At 52.6% G+C, this 25,156-nt stretch overlaps 1 protein-coding gene across 3 annotated transcripts in view; it reads left to right on the forward strand.

Annotated features, from left to right (window-relative positions):
- The window catches only part of ATP9B (ATPase phospholipid transporting 9B (putative)), a 119,733-nt gene that overhangs the window by 85,165 nt on the left and 9,412 nt on the right, over positions 1-25,156 (forward strand). For all 3 annotated transcript variants that reach the window (XM_053912324.1, XM_053912325.1, XM_024580637.4), the window contains 13 exons: positions 1,843-1,985; positions 9,572-9,684; positions 11,890-12,138; positions 15,193-15,354; positions 15,929-16,021; positions 18,698-18,781; positions 19,023-19,193; positions 20,900-20,998; positions 22,442-22,531; positions 22,762-22,906; positions 23,070-23,134; positions 23,883-24,038; positions 24,129-24,193. In XM_053912324.1, the coding sequence (XP_053768299.1) occupies positions 1,843-1,985; positions 9,572-9,684; positions 11,890-12,138; positions 15,193-15,354; positions 15,929-16,021; positions 18,698-18,781; positions 19,023-19,193; positions 20,900-20,998; positions 22,442-22,531; positions 22,762-22,906; positions 23,070-23,134; positions 23,883-24,038; positions 24,129-24,193 (1,635 nt within the window). The remainder of the gene's footprint in view (positions 1-1,842; positions 1,986-9,571; positions 9,685-11,889; positions 12,139-15,192; positions 15,355-15,928; positions 16,022-18,697; positions 18,782-19,022; positions 19,194-20,899; positions 20,999-22,441; positions 22,532-22,761; positions 22,907-23,069; positions 23,135-23,882; positions 24,039-24,128; positions 24,194-25,156) is intronic.

Genomic DNA, 25,156 nt, shown 5'->3' on the forward strand with positions numbered 1-25,156 from the left:
CCACCCTGAGCCGCTTTACCTGCTGTGACCAGTGCTGCAGGGTTCACAGTGACTGCTTGGCGCTCAAGCGCAGCGGGCGCTCAGGGCCTCCGTGGGGCGGCACTACGCGTTTTCGGGAAATACACCTCGATTTACTCAGGGTCCAAGTTACCCCTGAGACATTTTTGTAGGTAGCAAACGAGGCTGTTTGGGCAAGAAAGTGCTGTCTTTACAACGATGTCCCATTCTGGAGTTAGCCTGTGCTGTCTTGCTGCGGCGGGCGTTCCTCAGCACACCGGTCGTCAACATAGTTGGCCTTGGTTTCTTCCTGGGTAACGGTAAAGGGCCCAGCCACCTCTGGCTCCGTGACCGCAGAAGGTCGCAGGGGGCTCTCGCTTCGCTGGGATCGGGCCTGTGGTTGACAGTTTCACACTTGCTGAGTGGAAAGTTTGTCTGGTATCTAGTGCTTTATAATCTGTTCCTACAGTTCCCAGAGTAGGAGGCCTACTGTACTCTCTTCACTCACAAATGTTATGGTAAAGTACAACTTGAATTGAGGTCTGTGTTTTCAAATTCTATTAAAACATTAGAAATTAAAACATTACTGAAAAGTAAGCTAAATATAATTGCTTTGTCAACCTAATGTTTGAAGTTTGAGCTTCTAGAAATTTTTACCATTAAACAGCAGCTTAGCGCACTGACACTGGGTCACAGTAGACTGTGAGAGTCGGAGCAGACTTCCTGCACGGTGTTGTCTCAACGAAGCCGCTCTCCTCGGTCAGTCTCGGTCTGTTACCTGTCACTGCCGGGGTCCCTGGCTGCAGGTTTTTATCAACCCGAGGTGGCCTCTGTTCCTCCTTCAGTCTTCAAAGGGCATCTGTAGTCCGGTGGTATTCAGTTACGCCACAGCCCTGCATGACATAGTGAGCTTTTACCACTCTGTGACCTCAGCAGGTGTCGTATTAAACTGTCCGTCCTTCGTGACTGGTTGGGAGGGACAGGGGACGATTGGGCCAGAGAGGAACACAGGTGTGTGATGTGAAGAACGTGGGGGACTCCAGAGGACAGAGGCGCACAGTGCCCTGTGGAGACTTGGGGACGCAGCTGAGGCCTGGATTGGCTGTGGCATTGGGGAGGTGCTCAGGGCCGAGGCTGAGACAGGGACAGTGCTACCGCAGTGGCTCTGCCCAGTGCCTGGGTCCCCGCCATGGCCTCACCTCCCGGAGCTGCCCACCCAGTGGGAGCCACTGGTCCTAAGATTCGCACACATGTGCTTAGGACACGGCTGTTGCCTCACTGCTGAAACGTCTGCGTGGAGTCCCGGCCTGGCTGGAGCTGAGCTCACCATACAGACCAAGGTCTGCACCGGCCTCCTTGGCTCCTCTGTCTGCACTTCCCTTCCAGCTTGCCGGCTGTCTATTCCTTGCAGCAGGCTGGTCATAGGACCTTGCTCAGCTGCTGCACCCTCCCAGACCCGGTTCATGTCCCTCACTGAAGCCCTTCACTGTGAGAAAGTGTCGTGTTTGTTCCTGTCATAAAACAAGACCCATCTCAAGTGTCCATTCCCGCAGGGACACAGCCTGGCCCTCCTCCCCACGGGGAACTGACAGCAGCCCTCTTTCTCCCCATCCAGCATTGCAGACACCACGAGTAACCCCTCACCGTCAGCAGGGCACATTCTGGCATTGGAAAGATTGTTGACTTACAGCACAATAAATTCACTTACTTTAAAGTCTAAAATTCAATGTTATTTTATGTAAAGTGAAAGATAATGTGTATAAAATAAGTTTATGTGGCAACCATGAAGGTGGAAGTATTCACAGGGTTGGATCCCACTAACCAGGCAATGGTTTTACTTGACAGTTTGCGTGTGAACTTGGACATGGGCAAAGCAGCGTATGGGTGGATGATGATGCGGGACGAGAACATTCCCGGCACCGTTGTCCGGACCAGCACCATCCCAGAGGAGCTGGGCCGCCTGGTGTACCTGCTGACGGATAAGACAGGTACCACCTGCATGTGTCTGCCCGGGGTGGCCCGGGTCAGGGGGAGGCGTGTGTGGGCATGCAGCAGCATTGGTCGCTATTTAGAATTTCTCTGCTGTGCTCTTGAGAACTGGCACACAACTCGCCTGCATTTTGTAAACTGCACAATATCGTCAGAAGTAGCAAAATATTAAATTCTTAGAGATGCAAATGATATTTTTATATTTTGATTTTTCTACAGCCTTACAGTTGTTCTTGTTTTATTGAACTACCTTTTACACCTCTCTACTGGATTCTTAAGAGCAAAAAATTGCTTATTATAGAATGGCACTTGTGAGCTATTAGAAGAAACTAAAAATAAGACATGTGAATCTGATGTTTTAACAATGACATTCTCCTAAGGAGCCTTATACTACAACTAATTTATCTCACTGTGAGGTTTCATGCCCAAAATTCCATTTGTCCTTATTTTGTTTTTTTTTTTTCACCAAAGAATTCTTGTCAATCCATAACATATTAAATAAAAGACAAATTGAATCCAGCACCACAATAAAAGCCATACCTAAGAGTTAAAATACCTCCTTGATTTATTTGCTTATGATTTAAATTCCAAGTGATTATTAATGAATTAGAAATAAAATAATATTTGTATACATGGTAAAGAAAATATGTCTAAAATAAATTTCAGCATTTTAAATACAGTATTAGAAAGATCCTCACTACAGTCAGTAAGAAGAAAGAGAAATCAGCTAACAACCAATTGCTCTAGCCATTGCAACAAGACAAGAACTAGCAATAAGATAAACAACAACGAGAAGAAACAAATGTTTGCCGATGTGACAGTCAACCACGGAAATCCCTGGTGGAACAAGCAATCAGTCCAGCGGCAGGTCCCAGACCAAGTGGCACAGGAGCCCCTTGCTTGCAGAACAGACGGACAAACAGTACCGTTCCCTGCAGCCTGAGTCCACACGGAGCATGGCCGTTGCTGCCTGGGGCACGTGTGCCCAACGACCAGATGTCACAGCACAACGGAAAAGAAGACCCACACATGTGAGATACCCTGTGTCCCTGTGTGAAAGTCCCACATTCACGGCAGTTTGGTTAGGCCTGACGTTGGGCTGTGGTTCCCCTCTAGGCCTGTCCTCAGCAGACGCTGCGGACTAATGAGGCAGGCAGTGCTCATGGATCAGAGTCACTGGGAAAGGCCTGAGGAGGAAGGGCCTTCCGAGTTTCCCTTCTTAGCTGCATCTAGCTGGTGGGAAGAAGTTTAAACAATAAATCTAAAAACATGGAAAACAAGCAAGCTGCATCCAAGGAACCAGAAATGGAGTTATTTCTGGAAATAGTTTGAGAGCAGCCAGAGCAAAGCATGCCCGAACTCGGAACAGCTCTGCAATGTAAGAAGAGAAATAGTGAATGTAGAGCCAGCAGGTGTGTGGGATAAAGCGTGAGGAGTCCTCACTGCCCACTGTTCACAGAAGAAACCACCCGGCTTACCAACCAAGCAGCCTGGACGTCGTTGACAAATATAATCAGAAACCAAGAAACACCAGCAGAAACCAAGGTACCAATATGAACCAGCAGGCTGTTCCCAAAGAAAACAAATCAATGGTTTTTACAAAGAAATCCAAAAGAACCAGCCCTGGCCTGGTAGCTCAGTTGGATAGGGTGTTGTCCCAATTTGCCAAGGTTGTGGGTTCGATCCCCAGTCAGGGCACATGCAAGAATCAACCAGTAGATACACCAGTAAGTGCGACAACAGATCGATGTGTGTGTCTCTCTCTCTCTCTCCCTTCCTCTCTCCCTCTCCCCCACTTCCTCTCTTTCTCTCTAAAATCAATAAGTAAAAACTTAAGAAAAAAGAACCATCAGGAAAATGTTTAGAATTACAAGAGAACTTAGTTACACATATAAACTCAATATCAAAATTAAGCTACATTTCTATGTATCCACAACAGTTGGGACACTAATTGTAACAGTGCCAGTTTGAATGTCAACAAAAAGTATAAAATAATTAAAAATAAATTGAAATAAGAAACAGGACTGCGTCTCCTCCCCAGGGCATGTGGCCTCAGGTCAGGGTGCCCAGGTACTCGGGGGACGGAATGTCACTGTGGCCATTCGTCAGGGCCACACTGACTGAATCATAGGTGTGCAGATAGAGCCCAGTAATTACTCTGTCGCTGCCACCAGGTGACTAGGGTTTAGTCCTCTCCTCACTTGGACACCTGTCCGTACAGTCGGATGGGGGCTATCAACAGACCTGGGGCCGCATCCTGCTCCCCTAAGAACGTGTGCCTGCTCCTGGGCACCCCCCGGATCCTCTGAACGGGCCATTGTTGGGGGCAAGGCTGTGTGGTCGGGTTTGTGCAGCAGGAGGTGCTGGGACAGGACACAGATTTCTCCGCATTTGTAAGTCACAGCCAGATTTCAGAACCTCCTCTCCGCCCTCTGAAACAGGCGCACGTCTGATGTTTACTCACACACACGGTCTTCCCAGGAATGGAAGTAATATTGTCTATTTCTGTTGCTTACTTTGGTCACATACAAAATCCAGGTCTCAGCAGTCATTGAGGTAGCCTCCCTTACGGAGCAGCAGTGGGTCTGACAGGTGCTGGCTGTCAGGTGGAGCGTCGGTGCGGGGTGGGGGGCAGTGTGCAGACTGCTTCCCAGTGCGCGGTCGTCGGCTGGAGCAGAGTGGCAGACCCAGGAGATGCAGCACCCGGTAACCACGTCAGTCTCCTCGTGGACACCAAGGCAGGAGGCTGTCATTAGGTTTGATTGGAGTGCATGTTTCTGGTAAGATCTGAAACTAATGATGTTGCCATAGTGACACATCTGCAGCCACCAGTGCGTGAGGCATGCAGCAGTTCACTCGGCAGGAGTTGACATCTGTGAGCTGCTGGGGTGCGGGGTGCATCGACGCTGACCCGGGGACAGCAGCACATGAGCAGTGAGCCAGCAGTTCTGGGCCAAGGGCCCTCCCTGGTTAGGAACAGAGCTGCACAGGACGCACACAGGCGTGCCTGGGACAGCCACAAGCTCACTGCTTCCTCAGGGATCTTCTGTCTTTGTTGCTGAAACAACAGGCTCGTCAGGACTCTCATTTCAACTGTAGCATCCGTTACTCAAAATGCCTTGAGGCTTGAGCTTGAATCACACATAAGCTTTGTGGGATGGAGCCCCTGTGCAGGGCGCCTGCTGGCCAGCAGTGTTTTGTGAGGTCCTCCCTGACAGCAGGTGGTGGCCAGTCTCAGGTGGGCACATGTGTGAGCGTCAGCGTGGTCCCCACGTACCTCACACCACGGCTGAACAGGTTGGACTGTGCTGGGGTGTTGGTGCTGAGAAAGCCCCGTGCACAGCGGTTCCTCTGTGCGAGTCCACATTCAACCATGTCAGATGTGTTAAGAGTCGATGCATACTTTGCAGTTTGAGAAATTAGAAATTTTGTTCATCCTTTCGTTGCAAGTTCTAAATAACTTTGTGTTTTAGTATCGTCATCGACCCCATAGCTGACCTAGAACCTTCGCAGGAAGTGACAAGCAGTCTGGAATCTGCCAGCCCTGTGAGCTGGGGGCAGTTGCCTCTGTCTCTATGACAACCACCCCCCCATCCTTTCTGCGCAGGTTCCAGTTTTGGTCTGAGGCCAAGTCACCAGGCGGGAACTCAGGAACATTTGAGCCGAAAGCTCAGCGCCTGCTCCTCTGCGGGGCTGTCCCATCTGGCAGCACCCGTGAACGTGCCTGCAGGACTTTTTCCTCAGAAATTAATTTCTTATTTGCTTCTTGGCTCATTGCAGGCCAAAACTGCTTTATTGAATAGCTACAACTTTATTATTATTTTTGCAGGAATCAGAAACAAACTTGTGAGAAGACACTTTCCGTCCATAGAGCCACCATCATAACCAGGCCCAGCCAAGTGACCCCCAGCCGAGGCAGGCACAGCGAGTCCTGCCCCTTTGCCACATTTCAAATTCAGTACATACTAATTTTTTGCTACATTAAAGTGAGAGAAAGTGTAGCAACTGTCCGTTGCTTGAAATCAGGAAGATGAGTCCTGGATCACAAGTCTGCCTTGCGGACCCCTCACAGTGACTGTCCCACTGGCCTGGCAGTGGGTCCCAGAGTGGGCTTTCCTGCTCAGAGTCAAGTCACCTGTGAGTGCATATTTCCCTAAAATTTAGAAAAATGTTACTGGATTCATCTAGTAATGTTTAATGAGTGAGATGTTACAGATGCCACTTACCTAAAGGCCTGGCTGCATAAACCCAACAATGCGTTCAAGTGGCAAAATCGCAGACTCCAGCATTTCATTGTTCATCCGATGAGGCGTGCTAGTCATTTGTTGGACTATATTAGTATCAAACACTTACAATATGATTTATTAGCAAGCTAGAAATTTTAGGAGATGCGGCAATTATTGTAGTATTTGAGTCCAGTGATGATCCTTCAGGACAGACCTTCAGGCTCTCAGCATTCGGTGTAACCATCAGACGCCCTTCACCACAGTCGAAGTTCAGAGTGCTCTGGCACTGTGCAGAGCCTCCCGTGCACACTGGCTGCTATCCCTTCCTTCCCCATCCCCCATCCCCCATCCCCTCCTGCGCCAAGCAACCTCTCATCTGCATGAATTGCATTTCTATACACTAGTGATCAACTGTGCAAACATAGAATTAAATAAACAACTCCATTTACATTGGCATCAAAAAATAAAGTCAATAGTTCATAGTGCTAAGATGCAACAGTATTCCCCACATCGATCTACAGCTTCTACACGGTCCCTTTCAAAATCCCAGCTGCCGTATTTGCAGAGATTGGCAAGCTGACCCTAAAGTTCGCAAGGACACACGGGCTGGCTCCAGCGCTGTTCCTGGGACGAGGGCAGAGCTAGGAGACCCACATGCCTCGGTTCAGAGGCACGATAACCACAGCAGTGCAACCCTGACAGGGATAGATACGAGGCCAGGTCCAGAAACAAATCCTGCCTGTGTGGGCTGCTGGTACCCACACAGGTGCCCAGCCCTTCAGGGGAAAGAATGGTCTTCACAGCAGTGGTGCTGGGACGGCACCCATCCAGGTGCAGACTCGCCCTGCCTCATGCCGGGTGCCCGGGCAAGCTCGGAGTGGAGCAGCACTGAAATGGGCGTCTTCAGAAACTGCTCAGAATTGGGTTTCCACTTCATTCTTCCCAGCTCTATTACGCACCAAGTAAAGGCCTCTTAGGTACCTACCTAAATACAAAGCTTTGTAAACATAACCTAAGAGGAGAAGGAGATAGTTCAAACCTGGCTTCAGGGATCTTTTAAAGTATTTTAAACTAAATGTGTAAATGCAATGATGTATTCAGCATTTTAGCCTCTGCTTGTATGTATCTTTTGGTAACTGGGATTTTTGTGCATGTGTAGAAATTTCTGCAAATGGTAGCAAGAAGCAAAGTGTAACGGCATAGTTGGAGTTGGGAATCTCAGAACCTGAAACACCGCCGCCAGGCTGATGGAGGACAGCTCACTGGAGTGATGCCGTGACATGACTGTCACTCGGCAGCCTCAGATTTACTGTCTGGAAGTCGAGCAGGATGGAGTCACTGTGACGCTGTGCCTCTGGTTTGGGGAAATGTCTGGTGTCCACAGGATTTACTGCACGCTGGACGCCAGGGCTTTGTCTCCTGTGATCTCTTGTGAAAGATGCTCCGGAGAAAACCGTCTATCATGTGACTCAGACATAGAACACTTTCTGCCCAAGATGAATTTACAGGCCCAGGAGCAGGTCGCCAACGCCTGTTGCCATCCCAGAAGCAGGTGGCAGACGTGCCTCCTGACCAAGGGTCTGCGACACCACGTCCCTCCGGCCTCTGTCCTGTGCAGTTGACCACAGGCCTGGAGCCAGCAGACCATGAACTGCACTGTTCCCCGAACAGACAGCAGCACTCAAGTCCGTGGTCAGCTCCTCAACAAGCCAGGCACAGGGAGAGACAGGAGGGAGCCCCGGGGTCCACACTCAGCCAGACACGTGTGGGAGCCCAGGGGTGGGTGCTGGCTGTCCATCCAACTGTCCCAGCAGTCACTAGCAGGCAAAGTGGGCAAGCGTTTGAGTTCCTGGGTTTTGTTTCTCACATTTGTCGTGGGAGTGTCTTGCCGTTTGGCCCTGGCTGCAGGTATGCCCTGTGTGTGTACCTCACTCCCCCACATGCACAGCAAGCGTGGTGCCCACATGCCATGGGCGTCTCCCAGGCTCGGACCACGTATTAGGTGGTGTTAATTAGTAAAGTGGGACCTTGGCAATAATAAGACATCCAAAATCAACATTTTCCTCTCCAAATCAACTCAGTAACTGAAGCAGAATATCATGGGTGCCAAGGAAAACAGAATTAGTATTTTGTGGGTGTTTTGTAGCCCTGTGAAAAGCCCAACTTCAGTTGTCAAGCACTGGCCGTGGGTCTGTTCCTACCCACAGTTAACCCCTCAGCGTCAGGGGGACTGCGCAGGGGACTGCGACGCACATGCTGAGAAGCCTGGGGCCAGCCGGACAGGACCTGCTGCACGTCCTTGCAGGCTGCAGCTCCCAGGGCCCTGTCACTTCTCTGAAAGCGGGCAGGCAGAAGTCACACGCATCTGTCCCGGTGTGTTTTTACAGGAAGGGATGCACAGAAAGTGTTGAGGGTCTCTCTCCAGAGTCCTCAGTTGTTCAGCATCTTAACACACTGGGTTCTGAAACCGCAGCGTCGCCTCGTGGCACGTGCTTGTGCTCTTTTCAGGAGGAAGCCGGGACCAAGCACCCCCAGCAAGGTGGCCTGCTTGTGCACCCTCGTGCACTGCCTCCTTTGTGTCTCAAGCCCACGCTAATGTCTGGCGCCCACCGACCAGCCGCCCCCTGAGTGACCACCTGGCCTCTGGGATGCTGCCTGCATCCACCGCGGGCCCCTCGAGCCCATGGCCACTCACTCAGCTGACGGGCACACTCCTCCCTGCCTCTCACCTCCTCCTCTCCTCCCAGGGGTTAAATGCACCTGCTTCTGTTGAATGAAAAATGCTTCATTTTTCAAAATAAGGTTTTTAGAAACCTATAGACACACTAATTTAGGGCAAGTTGTCGCTTGGGCAGTGCTCTGTGTGTAATTAGAGGTTTTGTGCCTGTCCCTCCAGAATGGGCCAAAGCTGTGCGTGTGCCAGACCGCAGGCCTCAGCCGATGTGCACAGGCTAGAGGGAAGTGCAGCCTTCTGGGTCTCTGGGCCACAAATTAAATGTACAAACACTGACGAAAACTAATGAGCAAAAAGAAGTGTTATATAAGCGTATGCTTTTTGTGTTGGGCCACATTCATAGCCATCCTGGGCCACATGCAGCCTGTGGGCTGCAGGTTGGACACTCCCGCACTAGACTGTCTTCACAGAAGTGGGGTCCTTCCCATCATCATAGCCATTGAAAAGAGGGCCTGATGTGCTGGAAAGAAAACGTCTGACCTCACTAGCAAAATGAGAACAGCGGTAGATAATGTCGAGAGACTTGTTTCACGGAGTAGCAGGTGGTGGCAGTCGAGGCATGTTCAGAGGGACAGAAAGTTGCAATCTTGATGAGCTGCCTGTGTGCTTTTGTCTTCTGTCACAGGAACCCTCACCCAGAACGAGATGGTGTTTAAGCGGCTGCACCTGGGCACTGTGTCCTACGGGACAGATACAATGGACGAGGTCCAGAACCATGTCAGGAACGCCTACTCGCAGGTGAGCTGGCGGCTCTGCAGCCGACACAGGTTGCTGTGCACACTCCCAGGCTTCTGTCCCCAGCTCAGTGTGCCGCATCCTCCGTCTTCTGTTCCGGTTTGAAAGTCAAGAAATGGACTCAGGCTCACTTTAAACAAGCATTTCCACACCGTAGAATCAGGCAGGGTATAATGACCTTGAATCCCTTGCTCCTGTTAAAGTTTCTTAGTGAACTACTTGTAAAAATTACTCAGTTAGGATAGTATCATAAGGATACTAAGTAGAATGCTTCATCAAATGTATCTTTACCATCCCTCTATTTTTTTTTTTAGAGTTAATAAGACTTTCTTGTACAACCTTTTGTTTTTTCATCTTTTCAACAAACAAAAGTAGACGCTACAGGTTAGGAGCCCAGTGCACCTGCTGTTCACGTCAGCGGGCACCGAACACTGCCAGCCTGTCCTCCTCCTTTCCCCATGGCTTCCCAGTGACACACATCCCATCCCCCATTTGCGCACGCTGCATCGCCACAGGCTGGACGAACGTGTGGGTGTGTCTTTCCCGCCCTGTCAGAGCTCAGGGCGGTCGGCCCCGCATCGGCGCTGAGAACATCTCTCTCCCCTGCGGCTCCCGGTGGCATGGACCACACTCTGAGATGCTGGCCGATGAAAACAGCCTCCCCTGTGTGCGCGTTCCTTACGCGGAATGTTTCTGCACACAGAACGGCACGCTACCCCAGTGCAGACGCCACTCACTGCCACAGAGTGTTTTGTACTCCAGGATATTTATTCAGGGGAGAAAAATGTAAAAGTCTTTTTCCCTCTCCTAGCAATCTGTGCTGGCATTGAATGTACCAGGTGACATGCTTTTTTAAAAATTTACATTTCCTATGCATATGGATATGATCATACTAGCTCCAAGTAAGTGATTTTATTAGAAAAAGTAAAAGCAGAAAACTTGAGACATTATATAAAAATAGCAAATATTTAATATTTTCCCATTTAGGAGGAGTTTAAAAATTCTTTTTACTAACAGCTGTCTTGATTAGCTGGCTAGACAGCACTTCTGTGGGAAACGGACGTTACTGCTCGTGCTCTTCGTTGTTAAGATAACGGACTACTGGGTCGGCTGTAATGTCACGGATCTTTTGTAACCCGATTATGTCCCCCCACTGGAAGAATCTGGTGATAGAGGGCACAATCCTTAATGGGGTTTGTGGGAAATCGAATTACACCGCCCACAGTATGCTAGCACGATTCAGAGGCGGACGTCAGCGAGCCTCTGCTCGGCGGTGGCGTGGAGCAGGGCGCAGATGTGGGTCTGACGCGCTGACGGGCGCCAGCTGCGCGGGGAAGCTGAACCCTCCATCAGACAGCACTGTAATTTGATGGGCAGAGCTGTCACGGTTCAGTGGCTCTGCACACCCGTCCAAAAGCCACAGACTTGGTTTCTAAGGAGGGTTGTCAGGAGGGAGCCTGAAGTGACTGAAGAGCATCTGACAGTCCTGTGGGGTCAGGGGGCGTGTCCCCTCCCCTTCCCCAAGCAGGAGGTGAAGAATGCAAGTTATCCGCTGGGCTGCTGGGCTGAGGCCCCTGAACAGGAGTGTGCCCAGAGCCAAGCAAACACCCGTGCTAGGTGGGTCGCTGCCTCAGGAGAGCAGGGCCCTGAGACACTGCGTGGGGCTCGTTCTCCCTCAGGACACTGGTTCCTGTGTTCGGTCGCTGTGATCCACAGCCCTGGACACTGACTTCAGAGAAGGCTGTCAGCTGGATTGATTCATGGTATTCAGCAAAGGTTTATACCACACTAAGTAGAACATTTGTGAAAAAAACCCAAAGAGGTTGTATCATATACCATTCTGTTTTGTTCTCAAACTTACTCTGCTTTTGGAAGCAGTGAATAAACAGCAGCTATGAAGGACCCAGCCAATATATGCCACCACTAGAGTGAACCTAGGGAAAGGGAGCTGTCAGATGTTAAGCATTACAGTGAACATTTGTGTGTGTGTGTACTCGGCCAGTGGGAACTCCTGAAGCACCTTCCCACAGGCGGATAAACACTGCCCATACCAGCACGTGGGATGAAGGAGGTCACCAGAGCCAGGCCAGGGAGTCAGATGAAGCTGCTGTTCTGCCCCAGCTGCTCAGTTTGTAAAAGTGGTACATGGTAATAGGTCCAGTGTCAGCTCTGCTGTGTCTTTAATCCTGTGACTCCCGTATTTCCCAGCTGCACTCTCAAGCTAGTGGAAACAATGCCAGTTCAACTCCACCGAGAAAAGCCCAGCCTTCAGGTCCCAGAGTTAGAAAAAGTGTGAGCAGTCGTGTCTACGAAGCAGTGAAAGCCATTGCCTTGTGCCACAACGTGACGCCCGTGTACGAGTCTCGAGCCAGCGTGACGGGGGAGACTGAGTACGCAGAGGCGGACCAGGACCTCAGCGACGAGAACCGCACCTACCAGGCCTCCAGCCCCGACGAGGTCAGTCGGCCTCTCGAAGAGTCTCGTGCCCCATGGTACTCCTCAGAGCACCAGCCTGGGACCCCCAAGGCGCAGGCTCTGAGGTGGGCGGGGGCTGTATGGCAGTGTCTGACGCAGGCGTGAGCGGTAGGCTGTGAAGTAAAGCTGGGTGAGTGCCCTTCACATCCGCACGTTTGGTCCTGATGTGTCCACATGGCGCGGCACGCCTGAGAGTCGGTCACAACGGAAGTGGGCACAGGCTGTTGCTTTGTGAGTTCACTAGCTGACCAGTGCCCACGTCGGGTTTAATTTAGTGGAGCTGCTGAGGCTCGGGCCCGTCGGGACAGGCCGCATTGCTCAGTTTTTTCCCATCTCCAAGTGAAGCATTGGGTCTGCTGAGTTATTTTTGCCAGCATTTTAAAATGAAATAATTTTTTTAATCTATAGGAAACAAAAATTATAAAATCTTAAATATGGAAAGATTTAATTAACCTTGTATTATTCTTCGATTTTTAGGTTGACAAAAATCTATTATTAAACTAATTTGCCCAATTCCTATACAGTCTTAGTATATTTTATGTATAGCTTCCTTATATGCTTTTTCTTTTTCTTTTTTTTATTAAGATTTTATTTATTTTTAGAGAGGTAAAGGGAAGGAGAAAGAGAGGGAGAGAAGCAGCACTGTGTGGTTGCCTCTCACACGCCCCCTACTGGGAACCTGTCCCACAACCCAGGCATGTGCCCTGACTGGGAATCAAACCGGCGACCCTTTGGTTCGCAGGCCAGCATTCCATCCACTGAGCCACACCAGCCAGGGACTTAACACACTTTTTCTACTCTGGGTTCTTCAGAATTCTGTAAAGTAATCAAACCAGCCTTGGAAAATACTTAAAAATACTTACTATGTGGGTACCGTGTTACCTGCCAAAAGGCAATGCAAATTTTGATGAAAATACATAGGATTTTTATATGTAGTAACACTTTGAGTCTTAAATTAGGAATTCACAATGAAGGGGGATGTCCTTGATTCAGGGATTACTACAACTAAATAGATATGCTAATCTTATATTTAAAATGATGCTTGTTTAAAATTTCTTCCTACTTTGGAAATTCGACAATGATTAAAAAGTTGCAGAAGGTTAGGAAATCCCTAACATGAGTTTTCGTCTGAAAATGATAAGGATGGTCATCGTCCTAATTTTTGAGGAGCTGTGTAGATGCAGCATTTGCGGGGCCCTGGAGTCTGTGGACAGTTGTCTGAAAACATTCGATTTGTTTCTGCATGTGGAATTTATCTTCTGGAAAAGGAGAACAGAGATCTTACTGGAATAGCTCACGGAACAGACAGCAGTGCAGATTTGCTCATCTCCTGTCTTTCCCACAGAAAGGGGAGGAGCCTTGGTTCCGCGTTGAGAGCGGAACTTCGAGTGGTGAAGGTGAAGGGCAGGTGTCCCCCAGAGCAGCTGCCTCCCCTGGCAGCCAGCCCGAGTTACTGTGGTGCAGCCTGAGCAGGCCACTGGGGTGCAGGTTCCGGGCTTGGGGTTTGTCCATGGGCTTGGCTTTGTTTTGTCTCTCCAGAGACCATGCTGCAGCCTGGAGAGCATGTTTTCAGACTGGCCCAGTGGTTTGACACCGAGCAGGGGTCACCTACACAAGGGTGCCTCGTGTCTAGTCCACCCACGGCCATGGAGGGTCAGGGTCAGAGCCTTCCCCCGTCAGCGGAGCTCTCCCAGCTGACCACTGGGCCAGTTGGACACTGGAACCCAGCCATGCATGGGCGGCTCGTCAGGGACAGGGTGCTGCTTGGGGCAAGTGACAGCAGCCCAACAGCCCTGGGCTTACAGATCAGCTACCAGTGACTGTAGTGATGTAACTGGAACACATGTTTCTAACTGAGGAGGAATGGGCATGTGGCCCAGGAAGCTGTGGCAGGTTGCAGGGCAGACGGGGCCGGGGTCAGTGGCTGTCAGGCCTGCAGGGAAGTGGGGGCGGGGGGCAGGGGAGACAGACCAGAGGGGACGTGGCCGTGGAACGACCCTCACCTCTGAGGCCCAGGGTGGGTCCCACAGAGTGCTGTCCTGGGTCGCTGGAGGGCCCCTCCCTGACGCCTTTCCTACAGGGACTCGTTTCTGACTTCGTAACTGAAGGCACTGAGAGTACAGAACCCTTGTTGCTGTTTCCCTCCCTCCTGCTTCTCTGACATTCTTCCCTTTCCCCGTGGGTAGCTCTGCCACTCAAACTTCAAAAATACCAGAAATTTACAAAAGGTGAATCCCGGTACGCTGAGTGCACATGAAATAAAGTGAAGCTGCAGTTTAAAACTGTGCAAACAGCCCTGGCTGGGGTGGCTCTGTGGATTGAGCGCAGGCTGCAAACCAAAGGGTCACTGGTTCAAGTCCCATTCGGGGCACATACCTGGGTTGCGGGCCAGGTCCCCAGTGGGGGCCATGTGAGAGGCAACCACACATTGATGCTTCTCTCCTTCTCTTCACCCTCCCTTCCACTCTCTGTAAAAATAAATAAAATTAAAAAAAAAAAAAAGAAACCTGTACAAACAAGGATGTGTCTTCAGCACAACACAACTGTCCTCACCTCTCAACCTTCTTGTCGAAACCTTAAAAGGTGTGTGGGAAATAGACCACCCCCCCGCCACAGTGTACACGTGGACACAGCAGCCGTAGAGTTAATCAGTTCCCAGTTCATCTCTTACTTTAGGAAAAGGTCAGATGAACAGAGGGATTCAGGTGGAGTCAGAAAGGACCTTGGAAAGCCTGCCCTGCGCTGAGCCTGCTGGCGCAGCTGCATGGCCACCAAACCCTGGCTCCCTGCAACCAGCAGAGCCAGCCAGCCTCGCGTTTGTCTTGGGAAGCGAGACTGGGGGCTCTGGTACCCTGCTGGTGGTGGTCCTGCAGAGGTGGCATTAAAAGGGAATACTTGACGTGGCCACAGAAACACCAAGTTCTTGGCACAGTAGGTTGTATAAATCGGCTGCCTCTCGGCAAGCTTTTGGGGCACCAGCCTGTCGCTCTCCTTCCTGGGAAAACAGTGGCCTCATTGCTTGGTGGCCTCCTCCAGGTGGCCCTGGTGCAGTGGACAGAGAGCGTCGGCCTCACGCTGGTCAACAGAGACCTCACGTCCATGCAGCTGAGGACGCCCGGCGGCCAGATCCTTACGTACCGTGTCCTGCAGATGTTCCCCTTCACCTCAGAGGGCAAGCGCATGGGCATCATCGTCCGGGTAGGTGCCACTCACCCCCACGCAGGGCTTTACATCAGTGACGGACGCTGCGGAGTGGGGCCCTCCCGGGGTGATGTCAGACGGCTCTCCTGTGACGGCTCGGGCAGCACCCCTCCAAGCCGTCACTTCTTCAACTGGGTTTGTTTCCAGCAGTGGGCACATGCCAGCAGCTTTAACATAGGAATAATTTAGGACCATATAGTTGTTGAGATACATCCCCATTAAATTTTTTCACAGATGCCAAAACTCTGTATCAGAAGTTGGCTAAACAAGAAAGTTATTCAGTCAGACAATGAAAAGTTGAGAGGATTCATGCTGGCCTTGCAGCCCGAGGTCAGCCCAACGCGACCTCCAGTGACACTTTATTCCGGGCACATCATGGCATCTCAAGATGTGCAGCCGTGTCCTCATTCTCCGCTGCCTGGGGTCGGGGTGTGGAGCGGCGTGGGAATGGGGTTGAGCCACTCGGCACAGAGGGCCCCTGCCCAGAGAGGGCTGCTCTGAGCTGCTGGGAGCCATGTCCCTAGGGGAGTGGTGCGGCCTGAGCACACCTGTTTGTCCTCCTCCCCTGCAGGATGAGTCCACGGCAGAGATCACTTTCTACATGAAAGGTGCCGACGCTGTCATGGCCACTGTCGTCCAGTACAACGACTGGCTGGAGGAGGAGGTAACCGCTGCTCTGGGTGCCGGCGCGCAGGCAGATGAGCCAGCAGAGCAGACAGGACAGCGTCCTCTCCCGAGGGAGACGCTGGTGCCTGGGGTAAACCACGATGCAGATTTAAGACCTGTGGTGGGCCACGGCATAGCTGCCGAGGTGTGTTAAGGGAAGCCAGGTCTCCTGAGCCTTATGCAGCGGGGGATCGGGGTCTGTTCAGTGACAAGCAGCCTCTTTCTGCACGAACAGCTCCCGCTTTGGGGCTTGTGGGGTTGCTGGCACCTCCATGCAAGCAGGTCCTTCAGAAGAATGTTTGTTTATATTAGTGAGAAAGTGGACAGCGTTACTAATCACTCACTAAAAATCCTGAAATAATAATGTATATATAGCCAGAATTATACTTTAAAATATTCATTTTGTAACCTAAGTTATTTACAGGAAGATTTTAATCCACTTCGAATCTGTACGCAGGGTTCACTTTAAAAACAGAGCGTGAGATACAAACATAACGAACGCAGTGTTTCACGGACTCCCCCTGGACAAACAGGGTTTGTTTCAGCCTCGGGAGGCTGTGTGGTGTGGTGTTCACGTGTATGTATTGATGAGAAGCTGGATTTCAAAGCCACACGAAAGCCCTGCGCGCAGCGGTAGGAGCCTGTAGTGTGTGTGTGCTTGCTGCAGCACCTCCCCTGCGGGGCTGCGGGGACGCCTGTCCGCGCAGGGCCGCACCCTCCACCGTGCTATGGGCAGTATGAATCAATAGCTCCTCGGGCACTGGGGTTTAATCAGGGACATGAATAAATTAAATTCCCTGAAGACCTAGTAAAATGCCATAAAAATTACTTTTGGTCATAATGATGTGCAATTAATTATAAAATACTTGTTTAATTTATTTAGCTTTATGAGGTCAAATCAATAAATGTCTTGCAACAGACAGATAATGTCAGATTGCCTTTCACAAAGATAACTTCATTAACAGCCCTGTGTGCATTTACTCCCTCCACATCACGGTCTCTCCCCGTAGGTGGCTCTGACCTCCACCCCCGTCTTTGTGTGGGGCTCTCTTGGTCTGAGGCCTTCCACCTGCTGGAGGCCAGTCCGTCTGCCATGGGCTGCGCAGGCTCCTCTGTCTCCTACAAGCCCTCCAGGTTTGTGGGGTTGTCGGCTACGTGCTTGAGTTCTCCAAATACTAACAAAAAAACCCAACAACAGAAGGCACCAGCCTTCTCACCCACCCCACACCGGAAAGGGCCGGCTTACCAAAGCTGCCACGTGAGTGCACAGACGCACAGGGGCCACGTCCGCCATGTGATGCCGCGGGCAGTCGCTACCTTCCCTCTGAGGGTGGACGTGCCCCTCACTCCAGACCTGTTGTTAGGACGGAGACAGGAGTGAGGACTGGGGAATACGAGGACACGGTGGGAAGCACGCTGCCTTCCCCTGGGGACCCTGTCCTCGAGCCAGGACCCGCTGTCAGCTCTTCCTGCTGTGTGTGTGTGACTGTGAGCATTAGCTCTAGTCCACCCGACAGGGAACTGCAGCACACCTGAGGGCACACCTGTGTGCCTGCAGATGGTAGCATCTCCCCGCCCAGTGCAGGGAGGAGGTCTGCCGTCGGGGAGCCCCAGAGAGGGAGGTGAGGTCATCTGGGAGGGGACAGGGTCAGCATGTGGTGGCAGGGCGGGCGAGCAAGCAAGCGAGCAAGCAAGCAGGGAGGTTGGGCCTGGACACTTTGTCAGGGGGCTGACGGGCCTGACCCTGGGTGATGAGGGATTTCCACTCATGTCTCAGATTCTGTTCAGAAGGCTGGACACCCCAAGTCTCGATCCCCTCTGTGCAGGGCATGGAGCCAGCACCCAGGGGTGGCCCTTTCCACTGTGCAGAGCTGCTGCTGGTGTCTCGCTCTCTTTTCACTAAAGGAGGAGCTAATTAATTCACTCTCTGGTGATGCATTTGCTTAATCACATCACGTTTCCAGCTGCATGTCTTTAATGGACATTGGAGATATGGTCTTTGGCTCTCCAGCTGTGCTTTAAAGCAGAAGCACTTGCCGAAGACCCTGCCGTCCCTGGTGCTCAGCTGCAGGGCCTGTTTGCACCCGGCCCCACCTTTGCCAGGCCCCTGCCTGGAGCCCATCACCGGAAATGGTCTCAGGCTCCAAGGGGAGGTGGCCACCATGGTCTCTGCTGACCACGAGTGCCCAGGACAGGCGAAATGGCCAGCCTTTGGAGCTTTTACGTGTCAAAGTTCGAAAGTTGAGAGGGACTCGGTGAGAAGGGCGGGGCCTCAGGCAGCTGGTGGTCCACGAGCCCAGTGGCTGGATGAGCCTCGGCTGTCATTCTTGACGTGCCACCAGGTGAGCCTCAGACAGGTGGTTCAGGGTACAGTAGCTTAGCGTTTGCCACATCGAAGTGGTGTGAGGTGGGAAGGACTTGTGCGTGCTGTCTGGAGGGCCGCGCTGTGACGCCAGCCCTATGTGTCCCATTACCTCCTGTCCCCAGAGGTCAGGAGGGCAGGGACCAAGTGTGGATGATGGGCAGTCTCCTGAGTCCTGGGCCCACGTGTCTAGTCCACTGGCCCAGGACACAGGGGCTGGGAGCAGAGGTGGAGATGCAGCGGACATGGTCACAGCCCGGACGGTAACCCTGACCCTGCAGAGGCCCCTGTGACCCGTGTCTTCTTTTGCAGTGTGGGAACATGGCCCGTGAGGGCCTGCGCACCCTCGTGGTTGCGAAGAGGGCGCTCACGGAGGAGCAGTACCAGGACTTCGAGGTGAGCAGGCCCCGGCTCCCTGCACCCTCTCTGCGCCTGGCCCTGGTGGGCTCCGGGGTTGCTGTGAGAATGGCTGTTCCTGCGTGGGTGACACCGAGGTCATCGCCTGGCCGCAGCAAGAGTGTCAGGAGTCAGGCCCGCCCTCTGCTGCATCCTGCTGGGAGTGGGCATTTCTTTAGCCGTGCCTGGTTCCCAGTCCTGAGTCCTGAGTGACTGACAGCACAGCCCCGTCTGTCCTCAGAGCCGCTACACGCAGGCCAAGCTGAGCGTGCACGACCGGGCACTGAAGGTGGCCGCAGCGGTGGAGAGCTTGGAGCGCGAGATGCAGCTGCTGGGCCTGACGGGCGTGGAGGACCGGTTGCAGGCGGATGTGCGGCCCACGCTGGAGCTGCTGCGCAATGCGGGCATCAAGGTACCACCGCACACACCCTGGTGCCCCAGGCATCTGCACCCACAGCCTTAGCGCTTCCTGGCATGAGGCTCAGTTTCCCAGAATGTACTGTCTCACCTGGTGCTTCCAGGGGAGCCGGAAGCTCAGTGACAGGTGAGGACAAAAGCAGTTTCAGCACCACCTCAGAGCTGGGGCTGCCCCTGGCCAGAGTGAGGGATCCAGGGGCATTTAGAGCAAGGGCTGGTGGGCAGGTGGGGGAGGGGCGGGGTGGGGCAGGGCTGCGCAGTAGCAACAGGCACGAGTGCATCAGCAAGGAGTTCAGTGAGCCGCTCACACTCAGATGTGTCAGAGACCCAGACCTGACTGTTGGGTGCGAAGAGACACAACTGTTACACGCAGAGGCCTTGCTCGTTCTCTCGTGCTTTTCCACAAACTTCAGGCCCATCCTTTCTCCACTGTCCGGGCCGGTCCCTCAGTAGGTGCAGGAGTGGGTGCTCCTTGGGTGAACATCTGGGCGTCCGTATCAATTCCTTCCTCAACTGGGGAAGATTTCCTGGGCTTTTTTCTTCCTTTTCCAGTTGAAGGAAACACACCCTCACTCCCTTCATGTGAAACCCAAGTCGCTGCTTCGGCCGACAGGCTCCCCCAGGCAGCAGGCAGGCCCCTGGTGGGACGGGTCTGGTCCCGTGTCCCAGCCCAGCCTTGCGCTCCCAGGGTGTCCAGCCTCAGGTCCCAGCTTGGGAAGGGGAGCACAAGCGTGCGGACAGCAAGCACAAACGCACAGACACTGAGAGACACTGGGAGAGCCTCAGCATACCCCTAGAGTCAGCACACGTCTTGACTTTTCTGTTCCCTGCTTCCAAAAGTGCGCGTTTGCGTGTGACACGTTAAGACACCTGAAAATTCAGGTGATGAGACATCACTGGAAGTTTCTGCTGTTACAAAAACAGAGACCTTTTGGTTATACATTGAATGTCCTGGTTTCGCTCTTCTCATTTACTCTAGGGAGATTTATATACACAACATGTGTACACATGTGTAATTTGAAGGTTTTCCTTGATACAACTTCCAGCCTACCTACACCTACTCATCCACTTTGAGCCCATATCCAGCCAAAAGCCAGCCAGCTGGAAGGGGGTGGCCAGGGTCTCCTCCCAGCACCCGGCCACGACTGTGCAGTGCCTTATGCCCCGGGTCACAGCCCTGAGCTTAAACTTCACTTTGCGGCTCCTCGCTTTAGTGAGGCAAGTTAACAGAGATGCCGTTATGGTTGCCGACACAGACCTCACCACCTCACCGTGGCTTTGTGCCCAGCTCTCTGGCACATGCACAGCGCTGTGCCGCCAGCACCGCCACATTCTCCAGAACTTCTCATCTTGCAAGTCTGACGCTCTGTCCACATAAAGCCGAGCTCCCATCCCCTTCCCCGCAGCCCCTGACTCCCACCCACCCACTACTTCCTGCCCCATGACTCTGGCGACTCCAGGGACCCCCTGCGAGGGGGACTGGATAGCATTTGCTCTTTGTGACTGTCTGCCTTCGCTTCGCACTGTGTGTGGGCCATGGTTTGCTCATCCACTCATCCTCGAGGGGCACACAGTCGCCCCCATGTTTCAGACAGTATGAATGGTGATGCTGAGACCCTGGGGCTGCGGAATTCCGTGCAGGAGGGACACTAGGAAGAGACGAGAGAGTGGTGGGGGTCACCAGTGTGAACTGTCCCCTAGATATGGATGCTGACAGGCGACAAGCTGGAGACGGCCACCTGCATTGCCAAGAGCTCGCACCTGGTGTCAAGAACACAGGACGTCCACGTCTTCAGACCCGTAAGTCTGCCGAAGTCCCTCCAGTTCAGGACATTTTCTCTGTGAGAGCCTGCAGGCCGCTTCTCCCCAGTGACCCGTCGTCAGTTCTGATCGTTTTCTCACTGAGTTTATAAAGCCGTCGGAAATAGATTTCTATGAGCTACATTAACTGCGATCAAAAGCTGCCTTTTGATGGAAACGAGGCGTGTCTAAATTGAAAAGCACGTTCCCGTCGCACTGTTGGAAGTACTTGCACAACGACATGCCTGTCTCGGCACAGGCCCGACAGGCGATCCTCCATCCGTCTGGAAAGCTGCGCTGCCCGTTGGCGGGAACCCCACTCCCTGCAGCCGCCGTCGGGGGTCAGGTCTAGACACAGAGTAGGGACGTGGCTGTCATCTGCCACCGTCCTCAGAGTAAATGCTCTTCCTTAATTAGCTCAAAGAAAATTAATACAAATGATTAAATTTATGTGTTTACTGTATGTATTGCCTTTGACCACATTTAATTCCAACAAAAAATAAAAGTTCCTGGGGTCTTGACGGATGGTGGGCGAGCAGACACTGCGAGTGTCTACGTCTGCTCTGAATGCGGCAGGAGCACCTACAGACACAGATCCTGGGTGTCATTTACATGTAAATGTCGTTTATTTGGGAGCATTGGAATCGCAAATTAGGCCCTGCAGACGACTATTTGCAATTAAATTATTAATGATTCTGATAAAACTTCAGATCAATTTTTGTTGACTTTTCAGTGTTATGGCACCACAAATTAAAATTTCCACAATAAAACCTACCTATTTAAAGATGAATCTGAGATTAATTTGGACCACATATGAAATTTTTAATTTATTTCAGTCCTATAATATATCATTTCTTTTATGCCCCATAAAATCTCCACAGAAAGTATGTCAAAACCAGTGTGTTGGTGTCGGAAGTGCTTCCATTGCAAAGTTAATGACATTTGAACATGACAGCTTGATTTTACTCTTTCACTATTTGCTGGCTGGAACGAACAGAGAAGTGGAGCCCTGTGGCTCAGACAGGGATGCCACTCGGTGGAGGCCTTGGCCCTGGTCGCCTGGGCCTCTCTCTGCCCAGGAGCTTGGTTCCCAGGGCCCTGCGTCACCATGCGGCTGCACCAGAGACTTCTGGCTAGTGTGGGGCCACAGGGACGGAAGGGGCGGCCATTGTCTGTTTCCTGACCAGCCACCACCCTCTGTCCACTGTGCTGTGCTGTGGTGCTTTAAGTGCCGCCCATTGGAGAATGGGCGGAGTTCAGTCAGCGGGTGTCTGCTCCCAGCGCTGTCACGGAAACGAGAGAGCTGTTTCTCCCAAGACCTCCTGTGTGAAGCACCTACCAGTTTTCGGTCACGTGTCTGAAGACATCAGTGACCCACGCTAAGGGCTTGTGTGTCGCTGCCCACGCTTCGGCAACACGGCTGCCTTCTCCCCTTTGGTGCAGGTGGCCAGCCGAGGGGAGGCCCACTTGGAGCTGAACGCCTTTCGAAGGAAGCACGACTGCGCCTTGGTCATATCTGGGGACTCCCTGGAGGTGAGGCTGGTCCCAGCCCAGCACGTGGTTGGCTGGCTGTCTGCCCGCCCACCCACGTCTCTGGCCCAGCACGCATCAGCTTTTCCTCCCACAGGCTAAGGGCTCACCAGGTCAGAGGTGCATCCTTGCGCATCTCTGACTGTTTAACTGGCTCTTCTCATGCGGTTGGGGAGCTGGGATGTGGGGACGGAGACCCCACACGCTCGGGGTGTGACCTGCCTGTGTTCCAGGTGTGCCTGCGGTACTACGAGCACGAACTCGTGGAGCTGGCCTGCCAGTGCCCCGCCGTGGTCTGCTGCCGCTGCTCGCCCACGCAGAAGGCCCGCATCGTGAAGCTGCTGCAGCAGCACACGCACAGGCGCACCTGCGCCATCGGTGAGCGCCGCCCCTCCCCACACACACACACACAGTGCCTGGGGCCGCTCAGTCCCTATAGTGTAAGAGAAACTGGACATTCCAACACAGCATCTGCTGGTGGCAGAGAACAGGGCCATGTAGGTCTCTTATTCCCCACCCCCGCATTGTTTCTGCTTCCCAGGTGACGGAGGAAACGACGTGAGCATGATCCAGGCCGCAGACTGCGGGATCGGGATCGAAGGGAAGGTACGTTGGTCCCACAGCCCTAGAGCCTCCTCGGTGCGGGCTCGGCAAGTGTGAAAGGGTGAGCCCTCCCCTTGACGAGATGCAGGGAGAAAGCAGAGCAGCTCAGTGCCACTCCCTCCAGGGGGGTTCCTCTGAGGGGCCTGCAGGTCCCCGTGAACATCATCATGTCCTCAGCAGACCTCCCCAGCGCCCAAGGGACCTGCAGCTTCTCTCTCCTGCTTGGCACACGGGTCATTTTTGGATGTCGTGTCTCCTGGCTGGCCGGGAGCTGTGGTGTGGGATTTGTCTTCTGTGCTCACATAATACCCCTGGAAAGACCTGGAAATGAAGCTGGCTGCAGAATAGCTCCTCCCTGGGCTGTTCTGCTCTTGGTGCCAACAGTTGTGTGTTGTTTATGCGGCTTCCTTCAGTCACGCCCGGTGGCTTTGTGAGGTGGTGGGAGGGTGGTGTTTAAATCCAAGAGAACTCAAGCTGACAGTCATCCTGAAGGTGTCCGAGAGTCCCCAGATCCCCAGGCCAGGCCCGTGGGCAGCGCCGTGTTCCAACTCTGCTGAATTTCTGTGATACCAAGAGGCACCAGAGGATGGTTCCCACGTCCTGGCGAGCACTGCGGCAGCCCTGTCACCTGCCCTGGAGGCCGCCCCACGCTTTGGGGCAGGAGGCCTCAGCCATCTCTCCGTGGGGTTCGAGCTCTGTTGCGGAGTGCAGACTTGCCACCTGGTTTGCAAGAAGCGCCTGTGCCTTGCAGGAGGGGAAGGCGGCCTCGCTGGCGGCGGACTTCTCCATCACACAGTTCAGGCACGTCGGCCGGCTGCTCATGGTGCACGGGCGGAGCAGCTACAAGCGGTCTGCAGCACTCGGCCAGTTTGTCATGCACCGGGGCCTCATCATCTCCACCATGCAGGTGTGCAGACGGCAGGAGCGCCATGGTGCGCAGACGTGCAGGTGGGGTGGGGAGGGCCTGTGGCTAACGCTGTCCTGTCCTCTCTCCAAGGCCGTGTTCTCCTCCGTCTGCTACTTCGCGTCCGTCCCCTTGTACCAGGGGTTCCTCATGGTGGGGTGAGTGCTGGCAGGAGGCTGCGGGGAGGGGTCCACGCACGCTTGGTGCTTAGACGGCGGTGCTGATGCAGGAGGCATGCTCTGCTATCGTGAAAATGGGGACGATGCCTGTCTGCTGACCCTCTCGTGATTCTGTGGTTAAATGAGGATTTCTGTTTTCACAGCAAAGCTGTGACATGTGTCAGGAAGTCGGTTGGCCAAAAAAGTCTGTTTGGTTACTTCCGCACCATGGCATACGATGGCTCTAGTAGCAGTTAGTTGTCTTTGATTTCATTTGAAATAATTTTGTGACATTGTATTGTGACAGCTGTCGTATCAACAGGCATTTTTTAAAAGTTATCTAAATCGGTGAATTTGTGTGCAGCTGTTTTAATATTGAAGATGGAAGAAGATGTGCAACAGTTTCAGCACATTAGGCTTCATTATTTCAAGAAAGGTAAAAATACAGCTGAAACGCAAAAAAAAAAAAAAAAAAATTTGCGCAGTGTAGAGAAGGTGCTGTGACTGATCGAACGTGTCAAAAGCGGTTTATGAAGTTCCGTGCTGGAGATTCCTCGCTGGACAATGCTATGTGGTTGAGTAGACTAGTTGAAGTTGATAGTAATCAAATCAAGACATTAATTGAGAACAATCAGTGTTACATCCCGTGGGAGACAGCCAACATACTTAAAATATCCCAATCAATAAATTAATTGGTGAAAATGAAAAAACGTGCCTTTTATGGAAAAAATCAAATGGACTTTTTGGCCAACCCAATAATAACCAGAAACTGGGAACGACCCAGACCTGCGTCAGTGAGTGGTGGGGCCACAGACACCGGCACAGCCAACAGCCCAGACAACCCAGCGGAGGGGCACTGCGGTGCAGCAGCACCCGGTGCCTCTCCGGGGAGTCAGCTGAGTAACAGTGCCACCTCCACGGGCTGCCTGCTATGTGACGTGTGCAGGCAGCGTTGCAGTGACT

This window comes from Desmodus rotundus, chromosome 10 (genome assembly GCF_022682495.2).
Source record: "Desmodus rotundus isolate HL8 chromosome 10, HLdesRot8A.1, whole genome shotgun sequence".
NCBI lineage: Eukaryota > Metazoa > Chordata > Mammalia > Chiroptera > Phyllostomidae > Desmodus > Desmodus rotundus.